General features: G+C 39.3%; 1 protein-coding gene across 1 annotated transcript in view; it reads right to left on the bottom strand.

Moving 5' to 3' along the window:
* KPNA6 (karyopherin subunit alpha 6) overlaps positions 1–19,337 on the bottom strand; it is a 50,475-nt gene that overhangs the window by 13,211 nt on the left and 17,927 nt on the right. The window contains exons 3-6 of the mRNA XM_014837933.3: positions 2,960–3,093; positions 1,799–1,891; positions 1,289–1,388; positions 302–396 (exon numbers count right to left, since the gene is read on the bottom strand). Coding sequence (XP_014693419.3) covers positions 302–396; positions 1,289–1,388; positions 1,799–1,891; positions 2,960–3,093 — 422 coding nt within the window. The remainder of the gene's footprint in view (positions 1–301; positions 397–1,288; positions 1,389–1,798; positions 1,892–2,959; positions 3,094–19,337) is intronic.

Here is a 19,337-nt window from a genome sequence, read left to right on the forward strand (position 1 = left end):
GACCCAGACAGGATAAGTGATTTGCCTGAGGTCACACAGGTAATTAGACGTGGAATTGAACCTCTGATTTATAACTGAATGATCAGTTGTCATATTCTGTTATCTTTCCTTTGAGATTGTTTTGGGAAGAGATTTTGGCTCTCTTATTTGAGGCCAAGACCTCTGAGGCAACTGATAGCTTCTCGTAAATGTTTCCTTATATTACTTGTCCATTTCCTGAGAGACGTGTCTGCAGAAACATCTTACTGCAATTTCTTGGAAGAAGGGCTTTCATCTGGTACCCCTCCATCCCCGGCCTCACCTGTAATGTACAATTGTCATTCCTCTTCAGGAACTCCACAAACCGATCCACCACTCCTGGAGTGTTGATAACTTCATCTATTGGAGGACTAGGCTCTGGAGGAGGGAGAAAGGAAGGAGAGGGGAAGTCATGAAAGGCTTTGGCTGATGCATTCACTGGGGTCAGCCCACCATCCTTCCTAGAAACTCCTGACCATCCTTACAAACATTCCCAAACTCCCTTTTGGTGAGGTGGTTTTAACAATAGCTGGCCATCTTTGACCTGTATAATACAGTTCGGATGCTAAGGGGTAAAGCCAATCCTAATTTAAGTATGCTCACCTTTGGCTTACTGAACCTAAGCAAGTGAAGTAACCTTACTTACCCAAGCAAGTAAGAAAGGGAGAGAAGAAAGCCCAAGGGATGAGCAACCCTAGTCTAAACATTTCCCTTCTAAGACTAGCACTCTTTTCTTGGGAGGACTGCTTAATATACTGAGGCAAGAGAATTTTCCCTATCATACATCAAATTTTTATTGAGCATGAACTATGTGCCAGATATAGTTCTAGGTACTGAGGATACAGCAGTGAACAAAACCAAAAGTCTCTGTCCTCACGGAGTTTATATCCTAGTGTGGAGAGACATTCTATTGTGTTGAAGGCACTAAGTGTAGTGGGGAAAAAAGGACTAGGTAGAGCAGGGCAAGATTAAACCATTGAGGGTGGCGTGCAGCCTGCAGTTTTAGATAGGGTAGGGTAGGCTTCACTGAGAAGGCAGGATCTGATCATAGACGTGAGAGAGTTGTTACACAGATACCTGGCAAGTAGAGGATACCAGGCAGAGCGAATCGCCATGTAAAGCTAAGAGTGTACCTGGCTTGTCAAAGGAACACCAAAGCCAGTAGGGCTAGAGCAGAATGAGTGAAGGGAAGAAGCTGATGCGGTCAGTGAGAAGAAACAAGAGTCTACATCACGTAAGGCCCCTCTCTAGGGAGAACCAGGTTTTGTACCTTTGGAGAGCAGTTTCCGAAATTTCTGTGTGGTTGCTAACTGCAGGTCAGAATCATCAGAAAAGAGCATCTCCACCATCTCTCTTGTGATCACACTCTCCTAGAACATAAAACAAGTTCAAGACTGTGCAAACCCAAACTAGAGCCAAATATGAGCACATAATCCTGCTTGGCATCCTATTTTCTAAAGACTTGAGGGCAAGAGGATAGCATAACAGCAGGCTCAGAAGGTGTTTGTTTAATCCATGGCTGCTTCAAATTGGGACATTTGAAAGTAATTCCTAACCCCTGAGCCAACTAACCGATGGCTTTCCTTAAATCCTTCCTCAAGTGTCTCCATCAGAGATGAATCCTTACTGCCTCCTTAGGCTGACCAGCTACAAGGGCCCATGGAAGAGAGAGCTTAGTACGGTTGCTGGCAAAGCTACTAGATGACGTGAACTGCCCAGTTTCTGTTCTGTAGAAGCAGGTATTTCCCACGCCCACCTAAAGTGCATGTAAGGGCCTTACCCCAGTGGTAGAGCTCACATAGGAGTCCATGAGGAGACTATCGAACATGGCGGCTTCTTCATTAATCAGCTCCACATTTCTCCGTTTAAAAAGCTGAAAGTAAAGTAAAGAGAAGAGATGGTAGCAAGACTACTCACTGAAGCAAAGAATGACCCAATGTTAAATTATGGAGTAACTGTCAAGGAAATGCTAGTGTAGTTGAGAAAATGCCAAGCTTAATAAGCTGACATGCAAAGATATTCAAAGGCTTTATATGTTATATCTAATTGTTTGCATTTTTTAAGAGAACACTTTTTTTGAGGAAGATTAGCCCTGAGCTAACTGCTGCCAATCTTCCTCTTTTTGCTGAGGAAGACTGGCCCTGAACTCACATCTGTGCCCATCTTCTTCTACTTTATATGTGGGACGCCTACCACAGCATGGCTTGCCAAGCAATGCCATGTCCACACCCGGGATCCGAACCAGCGAACCCCAGGCCGCCAAAGTGGAACATGTGCACTTAACCGCTGAGCCACCAGGCTGGCCCCAAGAGAATACTTTTATAAGCAAAAATATCTTTAAAGATTTCTTTGCCCTTTGTATAAAAGGTGATGGGTATAAAAGGCTTTGAAGGAAAGAATAACGGTAAAGCAAGAGGGGGTGGACAAAAGCAGGTTAGGTGATTGCATCTAGACCTGGGCAGCGCACTAATTTGGTGGTGGTGTGTGGTGGAGTGTAGAGGATAATAAGGGAGGCATTAAAATAGTCTCACCCCAGGGAGACTTACAAAGAATGGACTCAAGAAACAGAAGTAAGCAGTCCAGAATGGCTGATGAACTTCTTAAAGGGCCAGACTTAGGGCTGGGGCTTGAAGGCCAGGTCTAACACTGACTATAGGGTGAAGAAGAGAGAAGGCAACAAGGGGTAGAACTAGAATGTTCTATTGAAGACATAAATGATGTCTTAAGTTGTTCTAAATTATGGAAAAGGGATAAGGGATTGATTCTCTCTTTCTCAAAGCTTCCAATATTTCTTTACAATGAAGGAGACTGGATGAGTGCCCCACAGAGCTAAGCTACTTGCCTCCTAAGAGGAAAGTGAGAGTGCAAGGTGGAGGCTAACCATGGCAGTTGGAGGCTTCCGCATCCAACCGTATGTCTGAGAATATTCCAGTTAACTCACTTGTTGCTCCCGCTTCTGCTTCCGGAGCTGAATGCCCTCTTCCTCTCTTCTTCGCCTCATCTCCTCAGGGTTTAGGGCATTGTTCTTATAACTCTTCATTCGATAATTATCTTTCCCTGGGCTCGCCATGGTCTCTAGAAGAAGGGAAGATACAAACACATTGGCAAAGGCTCTTAAGAAGGCAGCTTTTGGGCTTCTGTCCCTCCCCACCCTCCCCTACTTAGGGGGACCACAGCCTTGTCAAGGAGGCCTAATAACTTCAATAACTGCATCTGACATCTCTAGTACCACCCCACACCAACAAACACAGTCTCCTTTAATTATAATAAGCTTATTAAATAAATGCTATTATAGCAAGTGATATAGGCATAGTAGTTAAAAGTGTAGGCCCTGGAGCCAGACTGCATGTGTTCAAATTCTGGCTCTTCTACTTGTGAGCTGTGCACCCTTCAACAAGTTGCTTTAACCTCTATGCCTCAGGATCTCATCTTTAAAACAGAGACATAATAGTTCCTACTTCATAGAGTTGTTAGAAGGATTAAATAGGTTAATACATGTGAAGTACTAATTAGAAGAATGCTAGGCATGTGGTAAATGCTCACAAGCTATGATCACCTCCAAAACGAGAGAAAACAGTTACATGATTTTCCCAATAAACTCAAATATATTTAACCTAGCCAGGTAAAATACATTATAGTATATCCAATTCAGTGGAATACCATGTGGATAAATATATATGGGTTTTTTTTTTTGCTGAGGAAGATTTGCCCTGAACTAACATCTGTGCCAATCCTCCTCTATTTTGTACGTGAATCGCCACCATAGCATGGCCACTGACAAGTGGTGTGGGTCTGTGCCCAGGAAGTAAACCGGGTTGCTGAAGTAGAGTGTGCTGAACTTAACCACTAGGCCATGGGCCAGCCCCCATGTATCTTTATAAATGACCCATATGACCACCATCTACTTTTTAAATTAAAAAAATTTTAAATCTATACTGTAATATTTGATACATAGAAAAAGATGAAGCATAATGTTAAGTTACCAAGGAAAACAATACAATGAGCATCTGTAAACCCTCCACCAAATCTAAGAACTAGAATATTATCAATGTGCTTGAATCTAGTTGTGGGCTCTTCCCCTATCCCAGGCTCCCCAATCCCCACTCTAACTCCAGCCAAAAGAAAACTGCTATCCTGAACTGTCATTATTTTTGCTTTGTTTTTATTAGTCCCATATATGTATATCCCTAAATATTGTATCATATTGTGTTTAGTTTTCTGAGCATTGTCCCCCTCTCCATTCGGTTTCTAAGATTCACCCATGTTTTTGCATGGAGCTGTATTTCATTCACTTTTCCTATGTTCTATTGTTTCACTGTATAAATACATCATAATTTATCCATTTTTCTGTTGATCTCCCCCATCCCTAGCCAGTTCTTTTCTATTAGAAACCTATTGGAATGTTATTGAGAAGTGGTGGATAAAAGTTTCCTGAAATTCTAATTTTCGCTTGAAAGTGAAAATTTTATCACTGACAACAAATACTGACTCACTTCCCACATTTTGAGAAAACGGCGGCCCAATACTTAAGTCTGAAGAAGCAGTTTGTCTGTAAGTCATTCTTTCAAGTAAAAACAGTGCCAATTTAAAAAGTGTCTAGTTTAGCTTAAGCCCTCAGGTGATTTTCCTCCATACACTTTTTCAAAGTTTGGATTTGTACAATTTCATCAAGGACATTCTTAAGTGAAACTAGCAATTTTTTTTCCTAAGAGTGAGTGAGTGGTGGTGAAGAATACATGACTACTAGTATTGTTTCATGCCACTGTCTTGATTTGTGCGAAGGCACCAAAAGCTTTATCCACCATTGGTTTTGTTTTTTGTTTTTTGTTTTTTTGCTGAGGAAGATTCACCCTGAGCTAACCTCTGTTGCCAATCTTCCTCTTTTTGCTTGAGGAAGACAGGCCCTGAGCTGACATCTGTGCCAATCTTCCTCTACTTTGTATGTGGGTCGCCACCACAGCATGGCTGCTGACAAGTGGTATAGGTCTGCACCTAGGAACCATATCCAAGCTGCTAAATCAGAACACACCAAACTTAACCACTAGGCCACGGGACCAGCCCCTATCCACCACTGCTTTTGCAACATCAGTGCAAATGTCAACATAGTGAAAACGGCAAATAATATCTTAAAAATTTTTTTCCAGCTTCATTGAGATATAATTGACATGGGGCTGGCCTGGTGGCGCAGCAGTTAAGTTCACACCTTCCGCTTTGGTGGCCTGGGGTTTGTCAGTTCGCATCCCAGATGTGGACATGGCACCGCTTGGCAAGTCATGCTGTGGCAGGCATCCCACATATAAAGTAGAGGAAGATGGGCACAGATGTTAGCTCAGGGCCAGTCTTCCTCAGCAAAAAGAGGAGGATTGGCAGCAGATGTTAGCTCAGGCCTAATCTTCCTCAAAAAAGAAAAAAATCCTGTTGGGATTTTAATTGGAATTGAAATATTAAAACAATATTGAATTATTAAAGTTATCCAATACTGAATTGCCATATAAATGAAATAGTCATGTGTCTCTCATTTTTTTTGTTTTCTTTAATGCTTTCCAATAAAGATTTAGCATTTTCTCCATAAAGATCTTCTACAACTCTTAGATTTATTCCAGGTACTTTTCTGGGGAGCTGGGGTGGGGGGAGTGTGGGAGGTTACTCTTATATCCAGACCAGACACCTTGATAAATTCTTATTGATTCCAAAAACCTGATTTTCTTTGTAGACAAATTACATCATCTGCAAATAACAGGTTTTTTTCTTTCTTATTCTCATACTTAAAAAAGAAATCTCTACTGAGTACTAGGAAGTAAAGATTTACTTACTTTTATCTTTTGCACTGGCTAGGATTTCTAGTACAATGCTAAAAATAAGTAGTGATAGGGAGTATCCTCGCTATATTCCTAATTTTAAGGAAAGTTTCTAACTTATCATTAAGATAAGTTTGCTCTAAGTTTTTGGCATACATCTTTGATCAAGTTAAAAAAGACTCCTCTATTCCTAGTTTTATATGAGTTTGTAAACATGCATAACTGTTGAACACTACCCGATCCTTTTTCTGCATCTACTGAGATGTTATATGGTTTTTCTCCTTAAAATGCATAATGAATGAATTCGAGCTACAGATTTTCTAATAGAATGTCAGCCATAAATTCCTGGGATAAGCCCAACTTGGTCATAATGAATTATCTTTTTTTATACACTGCTGGGTATGTTTTAATATTACTCAGAATTTTTATATCCTTGTTTATAAGTGATATAGGAAAAGTAAAGGACCTTCTCATATCATCCTTCTTTGGAGTTGTTATCAGAAGAATGTTCCTTCTCTTCATGTTTTCCAGAAGTACATATAAAAGTAAAATAACTTATTTATTGAAAATTTGGTAGAGCTCATCTATAAAATCATTTAGGCTTGGCATTTTCTTTGTGGGAATATTCTTTACTGCTGATTCAATATATTTATAAGGTTCAACATATTTATATGGTTATAAGGCTTGTCAGACATCCTATTTGAGTCAGTTTTAGTAAGTTATGTTATTCTAGGAATTTGTCTTTTCAAAAGTGTTAACATAAAATTGTTCATGATCTCTCTCTTTTTTTTTTTTGGCTGAGGAAGACTGGCCCTGAGCTAACATCCATGCCCATCTTCCTCTATTTTACATGTGGGATGCCTGCCACAGCATGGCTTGCCAAGCAGTGCATGGGGCTGCACCCAGGATCCAAACTGGTGAACCCTGGGCCGCCCAAGCAGAATGTGTGAACTTAACTGCTATGCCACTGGGCCAGCCCCAATGATCTCTTTTTAATCTCTTTAGTTATCCGTAGATATGTGTTTTTCATTCCTAATGTTATTTGTGTCCTCTTTTGTTCTTGAGAAATCTCACCAGAGACTTGACTATTTTTAGTATTTTGAAAGACCCAAGTTTTGCCTTTGTTAATCCTTTCTATTGTATGATTTCTCTCTCCTTTCTAACCTGGGCACCAAAGTCATTAATGTTCAGACTTTGTATTTTTATATTATCTTCCTAAGGCTTATAAATTTCCTCCAAATTAATATTTTCATTGTAATTCAGTTCTGAATATCTAATTTCCATCAGTTTTATTTGAATAATGAGGTTTTTAAAAAAAATTAGTAATGTTTGGTGACTTTCTGGTTATTTATTTCTAACATAATTACACTGTAGTCAGAGTCTTGAGGATTCTTTAAATTTACCAAGATTTGCTTTTTTTGCTTAATATATATTCAATTTATACCAGTGTCTCATGTGTGCTTGAAAGAATCTATATTCTTTAATTATCATGCATGGCATTCACACACCATATGTCCATAAAATCAAGTTGTTCATCATGGTGTTCAACTCTTCTATTGCTTTACTAATTTTTTTTCTGGACTTATCAATACTGAATGTATCCATTCCACCCTGTAATTTTATTTTGCTTTATATATTTTAAGACTATTCTGTTAGGGGTATACAGATTTAGAATAGTTGTATCTTCCCAGTGTATTTAAGAGTTTTTATTATAAACAGCCTAGTTATTCCTTAACAATGCCTTTTGTCTTATTTTGTTAGACATTAATATAGCTATCACTTTCACTTCCAGCCATGGTGGAATAACAGTGATTGGATTTACCCTCCTGTTGTAAACTGTTTCAGATATTGGACAACAGGCAGTGAAAAAGTGACTCTCAAGAGAAGGAAATAAATGAAGTGAGACTGACTTATCTCCTTGGCTTTCTGCCTGGAGGCACCTTCTAGACCACTGAGCAGGGAGAGAGTTACCCAACAGCACAGCAATCTCACTAGTTGAGGAAAGAGACTGCAGAGTTCAAGGAGACTGAGACAGCTGGAAATTGTGAGGCAGAGTTCCAGAGAAGAGTGAGATATACAGAAAAAAACCTCAGGAAATCTGCTTGGGGTTCCCTTCCCTTAAGTCTTGCCTGAAGACTATGGATACACACATATAGGGTAAAGTTTCAGAAGTTAGGCAAAGAGCAACTGGGAAGCTATCAGCTCAACAGTTCCCAGAGCTCACACAGGGCCGAAAGGCATTTGATGAACCAGAATGAAGATTCCTCACAGATCACTCAGGGCATTCAGTGAAGACTCTAAAGGGCCATGCCTTAAGGTAGGGGGATTAAACTACCCCTAGAAAAGACTACTAACAAAGCTTTAAAAACAAGACAAACTGGTCAACTGAGCAGCATGTAACACTGCCTATAAAGCTCTACATCCTTTAAAAAAAGACAACAAAAAATACATCAAAAATCCAATGAAAAATTAGTAGATATGCCAAGAAGCATGAAAATGTGACCCACAGTCAGGAGAAAAATCAGTCAATATAGACAGACGTAAAAATGATGCTTCAGTGGCCTGTGGGATGATATCAAATGGTCTAGTATAGCTATAGCTGGATTCACAGGAGAAACAAAGGAGGGAGGGAACGCAGAAAAAAATTTATGAAGAAACAAAGACTGGAAATTATGCAAATTTGATCCTATAAACCCAAGAAACCATGACAAACTTAAGTGTGATTAAAACAAAGAAAGTCACACTAAGGTACATCACAGTCAAATTCTCAAAAACCAGTGATAGAGAAAAATCTTAAAAGCTAGAAAGACTCATTACATACAAAAGACCAAAGATAAGAATGACCTGACTTCTTGCCAGAAACTATACAAGTCAGAAGATAATAACATCTTTAATAAACTGAAAGAAAAAAACCTGTCCAACTAGAATTCTATACCCAGTGAAAATACTTTCAAAAATGAAAGTGAAATAGACTTTTTTCAGACAAACAAAAGTTGAGACACTTTGTCTCTAGCAGACCTCCACTAAAGAAATCCTAAAGTTCTTCAAATAGAAGGAAAATGATACCAGATGGTAACTCAGATCTTCACAAAAGGAAGAACACTAGAAATGGTAAACATGTAAGTACACATAAAATAACTTTTTCTCATTTAAAAAGATTCTTTAAAGCTAGTAAATCAATGGAGATAAAATGGATTATAGAAAATAATTCAAAAGGAAACAGTTAAAGAAGAAAAAGAACAAAGAACACAACAAATAGAAAACACACTGATTTCCAGTTACAACATTATAATGTTCAAATGTCCAGTTTTGAATTAAAAGAAAAAAACCCACTAAGCATACAAAGAAACAGGGAAGTGCGGCTCATTCAGAGGAACAAAATAAACTGACACAAACTGTCTCTGAGGAAGCCCAGAGACTGGACATACTAGACAAAGACTTTCAAACAACTGTCTACAATCCACTCAAAGAACAAAGGAAAAACATGGGCAAACAACTAAAGGAAATCAGGAATATAATGTATGAAAAAATGAGAATATCAACAAATACAAAAGGAACCAAACAGAAGTTCTGGAGTTGAAAAGTACAATAACTGAAATGAAAAATTCACTAGAGAGGTTCAGCAGCAGATCTGAGCAGGCAACAGACAGAAGCAGCAAACTTGATAGGAAAATTGAAATTATGCAGTCGGAGAAGCAGAAAGGAAAAAAGAATGAAGAAAAGTGAACAGAGCCTAGGGATCCATGAAACTCCAACAAGTAAATCAATACATGCATTATGGGAGTCAAAGAGACAGAAGAGAAAGAGGCAAAAGAAATTCTGAAGAAATAATGGCAGAAAACTTTCCAAATTTAATGTAAGACATAAATCTACACATAAAGATGCTCAGCAAATCCCAAGGAGGGTAACTCAGACCCATGTAGACACAATCAAACTGCTAAGAGCCAAAGGCAAAAAGAGAATCTTGAAAACAGCAAGAGAGAAGTGACTCATCACATACAAACCAATTTCTTATCAGAAACCATGAAGGCCAGAAGGTATCGGGAAAAACTGCCAAAGAATTTTATATTTGACAGAACTTCCCTTCAAACACGGGGAGAAATTAAGACATTCCCAGATAAACAAAAGCTGAGCAAGTTTGTTACCACGATACCTGCTCTACAAGAAATGCTAAAGGGAGTCCTTCAAGCTGAAAATGAAGGGAAATGAAAGGATGCTACACAGAAGCCAGTAAAGGTAACTACACGGGGAAATATAAAAGCAAGCATTATTGTATTTTTGGTTTGTAATTCTACTTATTTCCTACATGATTTAAAAAACAAATGTATAAAAAAATTATAAATCTATGTTATTGGGCGTACAATGTATAAAAATGTAGTTTGTGATAGCAACAACATAAAAGGGGGACTAAAGCTGTGGGATCAGAGTTTTCGTATGCTACTGAGGTTAAGTTAGTATCAACTCAAACTAGATGGTTAAAAACTAAGGATGCTACGTGTTATCCCCATGGGAACCACAATATATAAAATACACAAAAAAACCCATACGTACACAAAATAAAAGTTAAAAATATACACAAACAAAAATGAGAAGAGAATCAAAAAAATTCTCTACAAAAAAAATCAACTAAACACAAAAGGCAGTAAAGGAAGGAGAGACAGAAAAGGCATAAGATGTATAGAAAACAAAGAGCAAAATGGGAGAAGTTCTTCCTCGTCAGTAATTACATTATATGTAAATGGATTAAACTCTCCAGTCAAAAGGTAGAGATTGCCATAATGGATTAAACAAAAACATGATCCAACCACAGTCATGCACTTCCACATAAAGACGTTTCGGTCAATGATGGACTGTATATACACATGACAGCGGTCCCACAAGATTAGTACTGTACAGCCTAGGTGTGTACCATCTAGGTTTATGTAAATAATACAGGGGAGGAAGAAATTTTCCTTGACCTTGCTAGGTTCTTCTGGCTGGCCTAAGAATTAAATCGACATGAGACAAATTAACAGGAGAAAAACAAACAAAAGTTTAATAACATGGGAGAAACCCAGGGAGACTAAGTCACCAAAATGGCTGACGCTCTCACCTTAAATACCATCCTCAGCTAAAAACAAAAGAAGATGTTGGGGGTGGGGAGAGTCAGGGACTTCAAAGGGAAAGAATGCAATTCACAGGTAGGTAAAAATGAGCAAATGTTCAGAAAATAAATGGCCACACGGAAACAGAAGAACACAGAAGGGAGCCCAACAAACAGGCTTTTCTAGGTTCCTCTCTGTCTACCACCAGGTTCATGTTATGCTAAGGTGATAGCTCTCTTCCTGAGACAGGTTTTTAACCTGAATTCTTTTAGACAGTTAAGGGGAAGGTAACAAGGAAAACTTTATGAGTATTTTCGTTCTTAAAAATAATCAGCCTAGGGCCGGCCCAGTGGCCAAGTGGTTAAGTTCACATGCTCTGCTTTGGTGGCCCAGGGTTTCACCTGGGCACGGACATGGCACTGCTCAACAAGCCAGGCTGAGGCGGCATCCCACATGCCACAACTAGAAGCACCCACAACTAAAAATACACAACTACGTATCGAGGGGCTTTGGGAGGAAAAAAAATAAAAAAATAAATCAGCCTAAAATAATCCTTATGTTAAAAGATACATTTTGGGGTGGCAAATTTTGTTATCCTTCAGTATACTCTATGATGCTTGCACAACGACGAAATCGCCTAATGATGCATTTCTTAGAACATTTTCCTGATGTTGAGCCATGCATGACTGTATATGCTGTCTGTAAAGACTTACTGTATATCCAAAGACAAAAACAGGTTAAAAGTAAATGAATGGAAACAGATTTCATGCAAATGGTAACCAAAAGAGAGCTGAGATGGCTATATTAATACCAGACAAAAAACTTTAAGTCAAAAACTGTTTCAAGAGATAATGGAGGACATTATATAATGATGAAAGGGTCAATTCATCCAGAAGATATATAAACAATTATAAAGCATATATACACCAAAATGGAGCCCCCACATATACGAAGCAAACACTGACAGAAGTGAATGGGAAAACAGTTCCACAATGGTATTTGGAGACTTCAACACATCACTTTCAATAATGAATAGAACACCTACACAGAAGATTAATAAGGAAATAGAGGACTTCAACAACATTATAAATCAGCTAGACCTAAAAGACATATAGAACACTACACCCAACAACAGCAAAATACACCTTCTCAGGTGTACATGGAGCATCCTCCAGGAAAGACTATGTTAAACCACAAAAAGAGTCTCAATAAATTCTAAAAGACTGAAATCAGACAGTGTATCTTCCTTGACCACATGGAATGATTCTAGAAACAAATAACAGAAAGAAAAGTGGAAAATGCACAAATACGTGGAAACTAACAACAGACTCTAAATGAGAAAGTTGGAGGATTCACACTTCCTGATTTCGTAACTTACTACAAAGTATTAAAAAAGTGTGGTACTGGCATAAGGATAAACCTAGGTCAATGACATAGAATCCAGAGTCCAGAAATAAACTCACACATCTCTGGCCAGCCAACTGACTTCTGACAGGGGCGTCAAGTCCATTCGATAGGGTAAGAATAGTCTCTTCAACAAGTGGCGCTGGGGTAACGAGATTTCCAGATCTAAAAGAATGAAGCTGGACCCCTAGCTTATACCATATACGAAAATTAACTCAAAATGAATCAACAACGTAAATACACAAGCTAAGACCATAAAAAAAGAGAGATGAAAAAATAAAATAAAAAAGAATAAAATATAGATGTAAATTTTTATTATCTTGAATTTGGCAATGGATTTTTAGCTACGACATCAAAAGTAGAAGCAACAAAAGACATTAACAAGAAAGTGAAAAGACAAAGAATGGGAGAAATTATTTCCAAATCATACCTCTGATAAGGGTTTCAGATCCAGAATACATAAAAGAATTTCTACAACTCAACAACAAAAAGACAAATAACTCAACTTAAAAACGGGCAAAGGATTTGAATAGACATTTCTCCAAAGACACACAAATGGCCAATATGGACATGAAAAGATGCTCAACATAACTAGTCTTAAGGGAAAACCAAATCAAAACCACAATGAAATACCACTTCATCAAGATACCTACTACAATGACTATAATAAAAACAAAATAGTAAGTGTTGGCAAGGATGTGGAGAAATTAGAACCTGGTGTATTGCTGGAGGGAATGTAAAATGAAATGGCTCAGCCTCAGTGGAAAACAGTATGGCAGCTCCTCAAAAAATTAAACATAGAATTACTATGTGACCTAGCAATTCTACTCTTTGGTATGTATCAAAAAGAACTGAAAACAGGGACTCGATCAGATACTATACGCCATGGTTCAATGCAGTATTATTCACAATAGCCAAAAGGTGAAAACAACTGAGTTCAACAATAGATGAACTGACAAACAAAATGTGGCATATACATACAATGTATATGTTTGTGGGTATATTCAGCCATAAAAATGAAATGAAGGTCTGACACATGCTACAACCTGGATGAACCCTGAAGACAGTATGCTCGGTGAAACAAGCCAGACACAAAAGGACAAATATTTTATGATTCCACTTATATGAGGTACCTAGAATAGTCAAACTCAGAAACAGAAAGTAGATTAGAGGTTATCAGACGCTAAGAGGAGGGGGAAATGGGGAATTATTGCTTAACGGGGACAGAGTTTCTGTTTGGGGTGATGAAAACTTTGGAAATGGAGAGTCATGATGGTTACACAACACTGTAGATGTAATTAATGCCACTTGTCTACTTAAAAATGGTTAGAATGGTGAATTTTGTTATATTTCACCACACACACACACAATTTTTTTATTGCAGCTTTTCTCCTCCAATTAAATTTGACATAAAATCCCTGTTCTAACTATGTTTTCTTAGATTCTGTATTTCTGTATTTCTCTATTTGCATTAATTCATCACAGGGCCAATTATATTAACTATATTTTCTTATTTTCAGCGTTCTTGATGTTCTGGCAAGTGGAGGCCTTGCAGACCCAAGGAGAGACTGCCCCTCACATGGCTAGCTAACTCCTAGATAACAACTTGCCTAAGAGCATGCCTTTGATATGGAAACTAATGAATCCAGAGCTCTATATCCTCTATCTTGCCTGTACACCCCAGGGGGCACTATTCCTCTGGTTTAATCATCCCACGGCCAGGTAGTGGTCAACTAGAGACTACTCCTATAGCCCAAAGCCCTCAGGAATTATTCCAACTAGCCAATTCTAAACTGTTTGCCCCGCCTTCACGTTCCGAAATCTCAATAAAGACTCGGAGCTAAACCTTTTGCCCCTTCTGCCTCCTGACTGCCCTGGTGTTTTCCTCTATGACTGTGTGGCACACAGTGACCCCCACTCTGAGACCTGTGAGTATAATAAACTTCTTCCTTCCAAGCCTTGTTCTTGTTTCCTCTTGTGGCCACAGGGACTTCATCATACCTTACTTGATGTTTACATTTTTAAAACAATTTCAGTATTTAAAAAAATTGATAAGTGTAAAACTGATTGTGTTTAAGTACGAGTAGAGTAAGCCATATCAACTTGGTTCTCCCTTTATAGGCATTTCCCATCCTCTAAATTTCTAATCTCAAAGTTACTAAAAATACTACAAAAGGGATGAAAAATAAGTTTTATAGGCACAGGGAAAGGGACAACTAACTCTAATATTGCCCTTTTTCTGGCATGGTTGGGGTGATTGTGATGAGAGCTTAAAAATAAATCTCCCAAAGATAAGATCTGGTTCTTCAAACAGGAAATCACCTGGGGGATGGATATGGAACAACAAATTATATAAACGTGAGGGCGAAAAAGCAGTCTATTAAGAGAATCTGAGTGAAAGACAAATGAAAATGGAAGTTGAGGAGAGAGCTGAATTCTGGAGCTAGGATACTGAAGAAATGAAACTAGAGAAGGTGCCTCTAGTCAATCTGGAAAGTAGCTTGGTGAACCAATAGCAGCAGCAGGGTCTTAGAATGTATAACTCTCCACTTGGTAAAGCCCAAGTAGATTTATTGTTAGAAAAAAAAAAAAGTTCTAGGGGATTGCAGTGGCCTCCCTTTGGGGTCCCTGATTATCCTTGTGCCTGAAAATTAACAGGCACAAGACAGATTCCTAAAGGCAGCACTGTGGGCTGCTGTCCCCCATTACCTGACATATGGTTTTTCATGCGTGAGCTAAGGCTCTCCCGGAGGGCTGTCCCCTCCTTCAAGCAGAGCTGACAGTGAAGCTGGAAGTAGAACCAGGCTGTGCTTCTTTAGTCACCATGGTGACAAGAAACTATCACAAATATTTGCTTATGACGTCACTGGAGAAGCAAGCAAGGCAGGAGAGGTTGGATTAGAAGGAGGAACATCTGTAGAAGCACATCTGGAATCAGCAACCAAAGGAATGCTGGACTCTTATTCAGGGACAAGGAGGCAAAGGGGCTTTTTTCATCATGCACTTCCCTTTACTTGCTGGGCTGGATCAAGAAATCCATGATACAAATATATCTTTTCTAGCACCTGACTGTCTTATACAGCCTTTGGGTTTTCTTAGTCAAGGAACTCTCAAAGTGAAAAGGTCCCTGAAGTTTTACCTCCCATTTCTAGGAAAGAAATGTCTAACATTGCCATGCATTTTTTAAGCCTTTAGAACCAAGAGACTAGCAATAATAACACAAAATAGATATGGACCCTGTTTCGGCCTGAGTTGTGCCCACCTCCAAATTCGTATGTTGAAGTCCTAACCCCCAGCACCTCAAAATGTGATTGTATCTGGGTCTTCAAAGAGGTGATTAAAGTTAAATGAGGATCCTGGGGTAAGGCGCTAATCCAATATGACCAGCGTCCTTATAAGAGAAGATTAAGATAACAGATGGACAAAGAGGGAGAACACCATGTGGAACCATGAAGACAGTCATCTGTAATCTAAGGAGAGAGGTCTCAGAAGCCAACCCTGCCAACACCTTGATCTTGGACTTCTAGCCTCCAGAACTGTGAGAAAATAAATTTCTGTTATTTACGCCACCCAGCCTGTGGTACTTTGTTAAGGCAGCCCTAGCAAACTAATACAGGCCCTAATTGATAGATGAAGAACCTCTCAGGTCACACACTTAGTGAGCAGCAAGATTACTGCACTACTCCATTTAATCACTGGTATGTTTAAAATTCTGAGATTCATAAAATTTTTAAATTATGCACATTTTCTCAGAAAAAGGCATACTACCTATAACCAGCTGTCCTGTGCGTGGCATGGGAACAATGATACTACACCTTCAAGTTCACATCCTGGACAGGCGCTGGCTCTAGGACTTTCCAAATCAGTCTTATATTCGTGGTCTGTACTTGAAAAAAGTTACTAAGCAAAAGAACTCGAAAGACCTATATTTAGGAGATAAGGGAACTAGCCTTATTTTCTAAGTAATAACATCATCTTCAAAGGAGATGGGTCCTGGAACACAATGAAGCAGTCAGTCTTTTCAAATTATTTCCCTTGTCCTGGTGCTAAACGGAGGGGGCACTCCTCTTGGCAGAGAAGGCTTTCTAATGAAATGTTATTGTAGCAGCCCAGGCACAGAGAAGGAGCTAAGGCTTTAAATCAGGCAGACTGACTGTTGAGCATATGCTACAGTTAGGAAGCTTTACAACTTATCATGATGCATTAAAGGTTACTTAATGGCACTGGAAAGAGAGATAAAAGAGATAAACCGTTATCTCCCAATTTAAGGCCTCTTCCTTCACAAATGTAAGAAATCTGATTCCTCCTAGGCTGAAATGGCTTTTTTCAGCTGGCCTGACTTTTCACTAGGAAGGCTCTAGCAAATATGCATCAATATAAGATTCCGGGTTTAAAACACTATAGCCGCTTGCCAGTCAATTACAAAGAAAGGAGTAAGAGTGTACTGGGATATAGAGCCCCATGGCCTTAGCAAGCTAATAAGGTTTGATAATGTGCCAAGCTCTTTGTAGATATAATCTCTAATCTTCACAACAATCCTGAGAATCTATTTTACAAATGAGAAAAATGAGACTCAGGGGTTAAGTGACAAGGCAGGAAGCTAAGTCAGTCCTCATCTGTTTGGTCCCAAACTCCAGGTTCTTTTCATTTCCTGAAAAGGGAAGCTATTGGTAACAGCAAATTCATCAGAATTCTGGGGTGGGGACTGACTGCTCCGTCACCGATAAAGAAACAAATCTGCTCATATCACAGAATTTCAGTTAACCACAAACTCAAATGCCTTAAAAGGTAAAGAGGTTAATGATTTTCAGTGGGACAGTTATAACAGTACAGCAGTGATTGCATCATACTCAATTTTTACAACACCGTGCCAGCCAAACAAAATTTGACAAGGGCTAGGGTGAAATCAGCTGTTTTAAGCCCTTGGTTTGAGGACAATAATTAAATAAACCCCAGCATCATGCTTCTGTTTTAAAAAAATGTTTTCATACACAGGATCTAATCAACTCCTATAACAATCAATGAGAAAGATTAGTCAATTAGTAGCATATCCACTTACCATCTAAGGAACCAGGTTCAGAAGCGCTGTAACTTGCACAAGATCATCCAGCTATTAAATTGTGAAGCTGGGGGGCCGGCCTGGTGGCCGAGTGGTTAAGTTCACGCTCTCTGCTTTGGCGGCCCAGGGGTTCGCCAGTTCGAATCCTGGGCACGGACACGTCATTGCTCATCAGGCCATGCTGAGGCAGCATCCCACATGCCACAACTAGAAGGACCCATAACTATGTACCAGGGGGCTTTGGGAGAAAAATAAAATCTTGAAAAAAAAAAAAATTGTGAAGCTGGGACTGGAATCTAGACTCTCTCATTCCATAGGCCTCCTCTTTTCATCCAACCTCTGAGAACTACTTCTTTCCATTCTCCCAACACATATCTAATTCTATTCAATTTGGCTCCTACCTTTAGACTAGGTTCTGTCTATCTTGATCTATTTACTCACAGTCATTTTAACTTGAGAATTACTGGCAAGCAATTCTCTAATTAGTGCACATGAACAGGAAGCAACTGAAAACTGTTACTAAAGATGTTTAAGAGTTCCTGTCTTCACCCACCATATCTGATTCTTAGGAATTCATCTTCACAGTACAGGTTTTTCTTTTGCAATGAGTTCTCTCCCTAGACCACAAATCCAACCAACCACAAAACTGAAGTACATCTGACCCTGACTGAACACCTGTACCACCAGAATTAAATAAATCAAAATTCCTCCAAAGCAGATAAAGCCAGCCATGATGCTGAGATTGGAAGAGTGGGAAGATAACACACAATATACAAGCGACAGATACAGAGACTAACAGTTGCAAACATTTTCAAAGATGCTCTTCTAAAACTTACCTGTCCCAGTGTCTTAGCAAAGATGCCATAAGAAAACAACACAGACTGGCTTAAATTTTGCCTATCTTCTTGCTGGTCTACTTAGTAGATAAATTACCATGAATGCATACAAAGCTGATGGCAAAATTTTGGTACTGTTGATTTATAACTTTGCTAGTTAAAATCAGCACCATATTGGGGCCAGCCTGGTGGCGCAGGTGGTTAAGTTCAAACGTTCCGATTCAGCGGCTGGGGGTTCGCCAGTTCCGATCCTGGGTGCAGACACGGCGCCGCTTGGCACACCATGCTGTGGTAGGCGTCCCACGTATAAAGTAGAGGAAGATGGGCACGGATGTTAGCTCAGGGCCATGCTTCCTCAGCAAAAAAGAGGAGGATTGGCAGCAGTTAGCTCAGGGCTAATCTTCCAAAAAAAAAAAAAAAATCAGCACCATAGGAATAGTTCCAGGAATCTCACCACCTGCAATTCTTCATAACAAGAATCAGCCAGACACTTGTGAGTACACCTTTTCATTCACCATCCTCCTCAAGCTACTTACTGCTCCATTTCTCTTTTCTCATGAATAGCTGTATGATTTATTTTTTTATTTTTTCTCCCAAAGCCCCCCAGTACACAGTTGTATATTCTTTGTTGTGGGTCCTTCTAGTTGTGGCATGTGGGACGCTGCCTCAGCATGGTTTGATGAGCAGTGCCATGTCCGTGCCCAGGACTCGAACCAACGAAACACTGGGCCACCTGCAGTGGAGCGCGCGAACTTAACCACTCAGCCATGGGGCCAGCCCCTGATTTTTTTTTTTTTTGAGGAAGATTAGCTCTGAGCTAACATCTGCTACCAATCCTCTCTTTTTTTTTTTTCTGAGGAAGACTGGCCCTTAGCTAATATCTGTGTCCATCTTCCTTTGTTTTATGTAGGACACCTGCCACAGCATGGCTTGACAAGCAGTGTGTAGGTCTGCACCCAGGACTGGAACCAGTGATCCCCGGGCCACCGAGCAGAACATGTGAACTTAACCACTGTGCCACTGGGTTGGCCTCCAGCCGTATGATTTTTTCTGCCACCTTTTTATCATGAATTATTTAAACACTGAAAGTTTGAAATAGGACAATAAACATCTATAAATTCTCTAAGATTCAACAATT

The sequence above is a fragment of the Equus asinus genome, chromosome 5 (genome assembly GCF_041296235.1).
Source record: "Equus asinus isolate D_3611 breed Donkey chromosome 5, EquAss-T2T_v2, whole genome shotgun sequence".
In the NCBI taxonomy this organism is placed as follows: domain Eukaryota; kingdom Metazoa; phylum Chordata; class Mammalia; order Perissodactyla; family Equidae; genus Equus; species Equus asinus.